The sequence below is a fragment of the Austrofundulus limnaeus genome, unplaced genomic scaffold, assembly GCF_001266775.1.
Source record: "Austrofundulus limnaeus strain Quisiro unplaced genomic scaffold, Austrofundulus_limnaeus-1.0 Scaffold357, whole genome shotgun sequence".
In the NCBI taxonomy this organism is placed as follows: domain Eukaryota; kingdom Metazoa; phylum Chordata; class Actinopteri; order Cyprinodontiformes; family Rivulidae; genus Austrofundulus; species Austrofundulus limnaeus.
Window position 1 is genome coordinate 2,805 of NW_013952759.1, and position 10,135 is coordinate 12,939.

General features: G+C 42.1%; 1 protein-coding gene across 2 annotated transcripts in view; it reads right to left on the reverse strand.

Annotated features, from left to right (window-relative positions):
• Positions 1–1,160: 1,160 nt before the first annotated feature.
• The window catches only part of LOC106528045 (sarcoplasmic/endoplasmic reticulum calcium ATPase 2), a 68,113-nt gene continuing 59,138 nt past the window's right edge, over positions 1,161–10,135 (reverse strand). The window contains exons 14-21 of one of the 2 annotated variants that reach the window (XM_014023098.1): positions 9,636–9,971; positions 7,507–7,727; positions 7,215–7,417; positions 6,795–6,880; positions 6,017–6,150; positions 5,441–5,558; positions 5,089–5,206; positions 1,161–4,818 (exon numbers count right to left, since the gene is read on the reverse strand). In XM_014023098.1, coding sequence (XP_013878552.1) covers positions 4,775–4,818; positions 5,089–5,206; positions 5,441–5,558; positions 6,017–6,150; positions 6,795–6,880; positions 7,215–7,417; positions 7,507–7,727; positions 9,636–9,971 — 1,260 coding nt within the window. In that variant the 3' untranslated portion in view covers positions 1,161–4,774. Of the gene's footprint in view, positions 4,822–5,088; positions 5,207–5,440; positions 5,559–6,016; positions 6,151–6,794; positions 6,881–7,214; positions 7,418–7,506; positions 7,728–9,635; positions 9,972–10,135 lie in introns of both variants that reach the window. The other variant, XM_014023097.1, reaches the window with a different exon arrangement.

The following is a 10,135-nucleotide window of genomic DNA, read 5'->3' on the forward strand; positions in this document are numbered from 1 at the left end:
GAACAAGCCTCCCATTACTGGAAATGAGAGGAAAGTGGTGCCACTTTAAAGAAATTACTACAAGGTAGAAAACTTGCGCAAGATTTTTATTTTATTTTTTTACTTTTTATTTTCCAAAAAACTTTTTGGAATCTTTTTTGAAACTCAGACAAGACATTTGACAAATAGTTTGGCACTGGATGCTCTTCCTGATGCAACCTGAGCTCAAGCATGTGACCTCAACCACGGAAACATAAAACACAGAAATAATTTTTGATTTATTGATCAGAATTACAGCAGGTAAGATTTGAGCTTCAAATGTTCTGTTTATATACAACAAGCAAGGAAACGTGTGTTTGGTCAGGAATAGAGGTGTTTGTGAAACCTAAATTTAGGACCAGTTTGAATTAACGGTGCACTTCAATCCAAGGAATAAGATTATGGAATAATCTGAAGAGTGAGGTTAAAAATGCCAGATCAATGTTTATGTTTAAGAGAATGAGAAACATTGGTTTGTTAAAGAAATAAGAAATATAATGTTGATCTGTATTAATTGTTGCTCAAGAAAAATCTGATTTTTTTTTCTTGTAAATTACTTTAGTTTGAATTTATTCTTGGGAAAAAAAAAGGGCAGATATGTGAAAAAATGGGGCGACTGTGGTGCAGTGGTAGAGCAGCCGACTTGGGACCTGAAAGTTACAGGTTTGACTCCCCGCCACGCTCATGTCGTGGTGTCCTTGAGCAAGACACCAAACCCTCAACTGCTCCACGGGCTGCTCCACTTGGGTGTTTCTCACGTGTGATGGGTCAACTGCAGAACACAAATTTCATCACAACATGCATTGATGACAAATAAAGCACTTTTAAAAAAAATATATACAATATATTTCTACTTTCTGCTGCCTTTCATTTTATTTGTGATTTGTTTTCTTCTATTGTATATATACTTTAGTCTGTTTTTAATGAAATTAATAAATCTTATGAATAAATTTAGATTGAAGGCTGAGGTCAATTTGCTGTGGTGGCCATCTTGAATCGAGTTGGCTCATTACTTTACACCTCTGCTAAAAACCCTTCGACAGGTAGATGAAATATTTAGTTAACCCTGCAGACAGACAGAGAGATTAAAAACATCGTCCTGATAAAGAAGTTCCAGGAAGAAAAAAAACGCAGAGGCTTTGTTTAAATAACAAGATAAATAATCTTTATTTCCACATCTCTGTTGTTTATAAAATTACGTGTCCACAATTTAATATTAACAAGGCAACACAGAGAATCCTTTGAAGAGCTCAGAGGAGGAAGTCAGGCTCTGGAGACGCTCCGGTCTCTGAGACCAGGAAGAGAGGGAACATTTGGATGGAGGTAAATATACCTCAATGGGCTCCTCTGCCATTACGAGGACATTAAAGCGCTGCGCTTGGTGTGGGCGGGGTGTGGGGCTGTGCAACATTTACACCCGCTGGACCCGACGGGACCGATGTGAGTCTCTAGAGCCTGCATTCCCATCGAGTCCGAGTCGGCAAAACTTCCAAACGTCATCGCTGCTTGTTGCTCAGTGTAAACCAGACACAGGTCGTTAGCAAGTTCCATCAACTTTGTCCCACTAGATAGCCAGCCAGCCCCCCGCCCCCGAAATGATCAGCGTCATTGCCACTAATTTACGTAAGCACTACTCTGGTCTAATCTTAATGTTGTTTCCTTTTTTCTCTATGGTAGAAGACAGAAACAAACAAACAAAAAAATCCCTGTAGAAAACTAAACAGGAGCAATTAAAAAAAAACACAGATTCAAGGAAGTCATGTGCTCAAAATAGTAAAATAGGTTTTCTCATAAATCTTTGTTGTTGGAAGTTTGATGTAAAAATGAAATATTACATACTTTTATCAGGTTATTAGTACTGTAACAAGTTTTCCATGCGATCCTAGTTTTCTTGATTGTACACAACTTAGGATTCAGCAGTAAATAACGGAAACAGACCCAAGTGTCAGCATGTTACAAAGCGCTGGGCATGTGGGAGAGGGACAAAAGTGGGGGGGAGGTGTCTGCTGCTCTGGACAGAAGGGACACATTCAGGCTCTTAGAATCTAAAATTAAAGGAGAATTCCACCCTGATATCTGATTGTTCCAGTTCCCCCTCAGTTTGTTTCTGCAAAGATCAGGAATCTGATTTCCATCAGGACTGACCCCAGAGAGCATGTGAAACTGCAAACATCTGGAAAGCCCCGCCCCACAGCCTCAAAGTAAACAAGAACACAAAGCAAACAGCTGACTTGCAGTAAGAACCTGTTAAAGGGTGGATTTTTCCCTCCGTTTTTAAACTGCACGCATCGTCACTGAAGTGGTCGCRTGAAAAAACAAMGGGAGAGAAAAGAAGAAAAATCTGYRCATTCAGTTYATTTACACACAACAGKTTTAAAAGTCAGATCATTCAATTTGYCCAAAAGGTTCAAGTCATGATAAGTAGTTTAGTGTAAATTTATTTTCCCTATTTTTCTGTTCTTAAAGCAACCGACACAGAACGCTGGTTTAAATCCAGCTAAATAAAACGTGTGCCCCCCACTCCCTCCCRCCCACACTGCTGACCCAGTCCTCGGAGCACCAATGTCCAAAATGAAACCTCCAAAAACACAAAAAGACTTAAAAGACAACCCATGTACCGTGGGTTCATTCAGTCAAAAATACTATCTAAAACAAATAAACCGCTGAAGCAGTGCTGGAGCGAGAGGAGCTGAGGAAGCAGCACACAGGAAGTAGGTGTGTGTGAGTGTGTGTGTGTGTGTGTGTGGGGGGGGGGTCAAATAAATCAGTTACTATTATTCCACAGCTGATGAAGTAAAAGGAGAAAAAACTGTTACTGTGTTTTTTCCTTCCCATTTATTTCCATGATAGGAAGATTATAAAGGCTAAAACTCAAACGGTCCAGCCTGCTGATGCGTTGCTTTTTGTTTAAATTCCACTTTTTTTCAGCGATTTAATGAAGCCATTAAATAATTTATTCTAGTTTGAAATGGAGCTCTAAGTAAACATGAACAAATAATATCTAACCTGCGGCAGATAGCTCTGTGAAGAACCTCAGTTTGGACAATATGTGTTGAATTTTGATCGGATYGAAAAGCTAACAGCTAACTGAGCGCAGCTAAGACTTAAAACAACTCAGTTGTGAGAGATCAGGTTGTGGTTTCTGTAACGTTTTTTTTTTCATAAACCTTTACAGCATCAGTTTCACATTACATCCTTGTTCACATATATGATCCAAACGACAGAAGCAGTTAGCACTGTACAACAAGAAAGGTGTTTAAAATGAAAAAAACTCTTTGCAGCAATGTGCTTTGAAAATGCTACTGCTAGCTGCAGTTGCTATTTGCTCTTGCAAATAACTAAATAATTCTGTAGATAATCATAAAAAAGTTTAAAAAAAAGTGTTTTGTGAACATTTTGTTTTCAGGTTGGTGTTTGAAGACACTGGTGTTTGCTGTGTTAGAACTAACTGTTCAGGGTATTTCTCACTGGACTCAGACTAGTTCCTGAAGTTTACGATGGGCTATCTGCAAGAGGAGCTCTGACCTGACAGGAAACATGTCCAAGTCTAAAAAAAATAATAAAAAAAAACATACTAACGATGACAAAATTTTAAATGCGTAGACTAGAAGACTGTTGTGCAAGCTGTAAATGAGGCTGCAAGTCTCGCTGGCCACTTGAGTCACAAACTCAAAAACAATTCTTGAAAATTTGCATATTTTCATGCATCTTTTGTCCCCAATTAGTCAAACAGTTGAAGTCTGGTGAAACACCAACTCGAACTCATCGGTCCTGTCAGAAATAAACTTGTTTTCTCCAAACTGAAGTCAATCAAAGAGCTATCTCTAGCAGGTAAGRTGTTGACTGTTCAGAATTTTTCCACAGACCTCGCTCAGTTTAAGTGATTCGGTTTTAATCCTGAACTGGATCCAGGATTTTGATTGATTCATTTGATTTTGCTCTGTGTGTTTGCTAAACCTCAGCTCCTCCCAGCTGAGAGAAGCAGCCAAGCAGCGTAAAGCTATTCACACCTTTAACTCCCACCCCCATATAAAAAGAACCCAACAGAACCAGGACCACCCCCAAGCCCACAGCTGCCTCCTGAGACAGAGAGCTCTCTTACAGGAATGACTAAGTGGAGATCCAGAAAAGGAAAACTGGAAGCGGAGCAGTGGAGTTGATGATGCTCCTCCAGCTGTGAGCAGCAGATCCAGGACCCCGCCCCCCTCTTCCCCCCACAAWCTGTGCATCCATCAGTCCTTCCTCCGCAGCAGGCCTCACCGCTCAGCTTCTTCTTTCAGTCTCTGCTCGTAACAATAGCCCCGCCCTCCTCGCCCACCCACCGGATATCCCCCAGTGTTCGCYGCCCTCTTCTCGGCCCCCAAAGTCCAGTTTCGCACCTCTGTGTTCGTATTGTACAGTGAAAAGGAGCAAATAAACAAAAATCCTTTAAAAGCTCAGGGCACAATCACTCAAGTTTCTTTTTTTTTCTCTCTTGCAGCTATAAAATTCTACTTTGGACTCTTYTCTCTCTCTCTCTCACACACACACACACACCTGATGCTCATCCACTCACACCCGTACAAAGCCATGCTCGCAGGAACACAAACGAGCTCTCTCTCTCGCAAGCCTTGCTCGTTTCTAGTGGTGCTGTGTTGGACATGCAGAGGGGACGGGGGTGCCGAGGGGCCGGGAGAACAGAAAAGCTCATAAAGGGTAGAGAGTAGCCTTGTTTGTGTGTGTGTCTAACTATGCGAGAGTGCTGAAGGGAGAGTTCTTAGTTGAGCTGCCACCTCCGTCGATACTTCTTCTCCTCCTCATCTGCTGGAGGGAAGAAGAAAAAAGACAAAGACACAGTGGTTTTAGGGAAACTGTTGGATCTATTTGCAGCTGCGTCATTCTGCAGCAGAGAAAAAGAAGGAGGAAGTAAAAGTACCTTTTCACAGCAGCTGAGAAAAAAAAGAGTTTAGGCTGGATGAGAAGATGCAGCACAGGAGGAGAAGAAAAGCAGGAACCAGTCAGACAGAGACAAGAAGACAAAGAAAGAAAAAAATCAGGTGTTCCAAGTTGTTCAACAAAAAGCTAACAAACCTTCTAAATGATTCCTGGAGACGTATTTCAGAGCCTCGTCCAGGAGGATGACCGGGATGGAGATCTTGAAGACCACAATCCACTGGGACCAGCGCAGAGGGGTCACCTGGAAGATGAGCTGAGGGACGGGACACGACACGAGATCAGAAAGGCCTCTCAACATCACTCAAAGCACGATGAGACAAAACAAATGAAACGCTCATCAACTAAACTGACATTCATTTAAASCCATCCAGTGATTTATGACATATTTTACTGACAAACACAAGCTAAAACATTATTGCCTTATATTTGTAATTTTTTAATCTGAATAATCCGCTTCAATTCAGCCAAACATTCAGAGGTTTCTCACCGGCAGAGGCTCAACGTAGAGGATCAGGAAGTGGAGGGACAGAGACAGGATGATGGCTCCCAGCAGCCAAATATTAACCCAGGGAGGCATCCTGAGCAGGGACTGGTTCTCAGACAGACTGTTGGAGACACGATGGAACTCGTCAGAACTGCTCCACCTAACAAAGCCTTCGAGAAATTCTTCTTAAGCCTTCCTGGCAACAAGCAGCTTCCACTCATCCCGTTTTACAAACAGAATTTAAAAGTCACAACTTTAAGTCTTTCCCATCTTTTCCAGRCTACAAGTCGCACTTTTTATTCAGAGTTTGGCTGGTTTGTACACTGAAAAGACTTAGCTATGGTTTTATCATTTCATGACCCATTGKTTTGACTGATGTGTTTAGTTCATACTGACTGACACGAACCAAAGASTCAGCATTACCGTCTGTAGCCATGAGAGGGCGCCCGAGACTTGTGACAAGTACGGTTTATGTGACTCTTCAGGTGCAACTCCAGAGTGACTCATAGTCCGGAAAATACGGTACTTTGTTTGTGGCTCAGAGAGACAGCCGTCTTGTTGAGCGACAACGTGACTGACCTGTTGAGAGCATTAAACATTTCGATAGTGACCAGCACCGACAGAGCCATGGTTGTTGGGTAGCGGGACTCAAACACCTCACAGTCTATGTTCTGGAACACGGGGTTGTCCTCTGTGCACTGCATGAAGTGTCTCTGCAAACAGAGAGACAGAGGGGACATGGGATGAATGTGTTGGTCCCAGATTCTGATCTGGACTGGTGGTATTCAAAACATGTATGTACAGTATGTCTTTATCTGTCTGTATGTCCATATGCATGTCATTTTTCTATATATGTCTGTTTGCATGTATTTATGTATGTATGYATTTATGCATTATGTGCATTCATGTACATATTTATGTATGCATGTAGAAAAGCTAAATGTAGCTAAATCTGTGCTAACTAGCAAAGACATAGCTAAATGCTACAAGTAGTGAAACATTAACTAAAGCTTAAATTGTCAAAAATGTTGCTAGTAGTTAACATTAGGATGACAGTAAAGCTAAAGGTAGAATAGGAAGTAAAATACAGTAGAGCAAGTACTGTGAAATACAGAACAAATTACATGCTTTTTATAGGAAAAGTTTTGTAAATAAAGTTAAATAATTCAACATACTTTAAACAACATACTAAAAGTCATAACACTGTACTTCCAATTAAGGCTAAAGTTTCTAAATATGAAATGGAAAACAGCAGACAATACGCAGAAGTTGTTTGAGCGTGAAAGACAAAGGGAAGAAAGTAAAAACAGGATAGTGTGAATGCTGACTCAGCACTTTTTCATGAAACTGAGCTCACCAGCTGATAGAAGGACACCTGTGGACCCTCTTCGTCGAACAGGTACCACCACATGGCTGCGCTCACCGTTCCAAGACCCACGTATCCTACGAGAAAAGAAAACGGGTGACTAACAGAAAGCAAAAACAGGAACAGTACCGTGATGTGGAGAGTCTTTATGGAATTGATGCTGGTTAATGTTCTCAGTGATCCAGCGTGTTTCCGTCTGACACTTTTAGACTTGTTTTTAATTTCTGTCATTTCACTTCTCATCTTTTTAGATGCACATAGGAAAATTCTGAGTCCTGAGTCAGTGTTTATTGAGAAATACCTACACGCTTCAGGTACGCCTGCTTTGTGTCTGCAGAGAACCCCGTCTTGTAAAAAGTGCCAAACTAGAGCTTTGCAGCTCAGTTTTCTGTGTTCGGAGTTGAACAGTACCTCCTATAGCGAGRTATCTGAAGAAGAGCCAGCCRGAGATGAGCGGCTCCTTAGGATTGCGTGGAGGTTTGTCCATGATGTCCAGGTCTGGGGGGTTGAAGCCCAGCGCCGTCGCAGGAAGGCCGTCTGTCACCAGATTAACCCACAGCAGCTGGACTGGAATCAAAGCTTCAGGGAGACCCAGGATGGCCGTCAGGAAGATGCTGCGGACAAACAGACAGAAAGGCTGATAGAGGGACATCAGCTGGACTCGGGGCTCTGATTCCGTGTGCTGCTCGGGATCGGTCCTCACCWGACAACTTCCCCCACGTTGGAGGAGATGAGGTATCTGATGAACTGCTTCATGTTGTTGTAGATRGCCCGTCCCTCCTCCACAGCAGCCACGATGGTGGAGAAGTTGTCATCGGACAGCACCATCTCAGAGGCAGACTTGGCCACGGCTGTCCCAGAACCCATGGCAATCCCAATCTCTGCCTTCTTCAGGGCGGGGGCATCGTTCACACCATCCCCTGTCTRGATCCGAAAACACAGGATTAGATTCAGCGATCATTAGAAAGAACTGCAAAATAAAACCAAAGACTAAAGGAAGACGCTCTCAGACTAATAGTGATTAGAAACAGGAGGATTTAAAGCAAAGACAGAATTTCACAGAACAAAGAAAATAATTTGACTGAATAAAACTCTTAGAAGAATCAAATCTCAAATCATTTCTTACAGCTTTTCTTACAATGGRCCTCATGCAAGAACYGTTCGTACGCACAGATTTGTTCTTAAGTTGTGCGTACGAGTGATTTAGGAGAATTTGTGGCATTCACCAATGTTTTCATATTCTAAGATTTTTTTCAGATACGAACAAAATTCATGAGTGGTCCAGACCTGTCGTATATTTTACSAGCAGTCAGTCTGCTGTTATCCAGACGGGTTTTCTTCACTAATAACTTTATATTTCATTAGTTTGAAGATATTTCGAGTTGAATCACACCCCATAATTATGTTGACAAGAGGCTATTCTGTTTGAATTACAATTATAATTTTAAATGTAACAGACTAACGACATAAATTGGTTAAATTATAATAAATTGGCTATGAATTTTTTTATATAGCACTACAATATTAAGATGAAGTTAACTGAAATTTTGAGACATTTTAAAATGCTTTTTTTCAGAAACGCATCTGACACTTGTGGTCGGGTGGGGGGTTGGGGGTGGCGGTGCATGACTGCTGTGAATAAATGAAACCTATGTAACACAGTTGTTTACACTTAAATTAAAAATATGTGACCAAAAAAAAATCGGAGCAGGACCACAGAGAGAGATAAATATGATTTAGATTTTTATTTCTGTGACAGGAGACACGACACTAACAGCAGTCGTCATTTCATTCCTCGGCTTTAGCAGGTCTGACGCTGCTAAAAATGACAGATTTTTTCTTCTGGATCTCTGAGAGCAGGACTTCGATCTCCGAACTCGTAACTTTTTTACTTTGCGATGTCATTTATGAATGGACACTTCCTGGTATGTTGGGCAGGAAACGTTACCATATATGGCATTTTTGGGGTGGTAGATTAAGCTAATCACCTCTCCTCGTGTGCGAGCACACACATTCATCAGTTTACGCTCCTTATTTACACACTTTTCCTAAATATAGAAGAGTTAGTTGAATCTGACGTGACATGTTCGTACGAACCCTTCGTACGAACAAAAGTAAGAGAAATTTAGGATAAGAATACGAACATGTTCTTGCATGAGGCCCAATGACTTGGTCCCACCTCTTACAGCTAAACCAGTGCTGTGTGAAGGATTAGGTGACAGAAAAATATACTAAAACCCTCAAATTAAAAATCTAGTGAATGTTGACTGCTAAGTCATTTTGTTATTTTTTGTAGAAAAAAGTTAAAACAAGCAGAACAAAACTGAAATTAATAAAACTGTAACTAAAAGCTAAAATAAATACAATTAAAATCATGAAAAAGTGTAAACAGGAAAATGAGTGAAYGCTGACAGCTTTCACTGTTAAACTCTTGATGAAAATGTTTGTTGTTTTTTTTTTAACTCTGATATCAGAGTTTCTGCCTGTGGCCACAGACAGGWTGAAACTAAATCTAACCGGGGCAARTATTTSTCRGTGCACGGCCTGAAAGCAGATTTGGTTGACTGTGAGGTGGTCTACATCTGACAGGCAAATAGTTATCTCGTTGCCCCTCTGCCTCCCTCCCACATCCACCTCTCTGAGGCGTGTGTCAGACAGGAAGCAGCAGAGCAGATGACAGCTTCTGACTGCCTCTCAGAGACCTGAAACACGCCCCGCCTCACTGACCGCTCCTCATGCATCCTTTGATAGTTTGTCACGTGACCCAACCGATGCAGACAGGATAAGTGTTGGTCTGCAGAAAGCTGCAGCAGGGCTTCGGTTTCTCCTCACCATGGCTGTAATCTCGTCGAACGACTGCAGGTATCCCACGATCTTGGACTTGTGAGCGGGCTCGACCCGGGCGAAGCAGCGTGCGTGTTTCACCGCCTCCCTCTGAGCCTCRGGCGAGAGGTCGTCGAACTCGCGGCCCGTGTAGGCCTTCCCGGTCACGTCCTCGTCCTCCCCGAAGATGCCGATGCGCCTGCAGATGGCCACGGCCGTGCCTTTGTTGTCTCCGGTGATCATGATCACCCGGATCCCCGCCTCGTTGCACAGTTTTATCGAGCCGATCACYTCCTTCCTGGGAGGGTCGAGCATTCCCACGCAGCCAATGAACGTGAGTCCTCTCTGAAAGGAGGCAAAAAGGAACTCAAAGAGGACAAACCCTGAAAAAAATCATAGCCTAGATTCTARTGGTGGGCACAAGTCCGTTAAAGCACAAATCCGCTAATTGCGGACCTAAATATTTTGTTTGCACTTTAGCGGTCTTACTAATTTTTATAATTCATAAG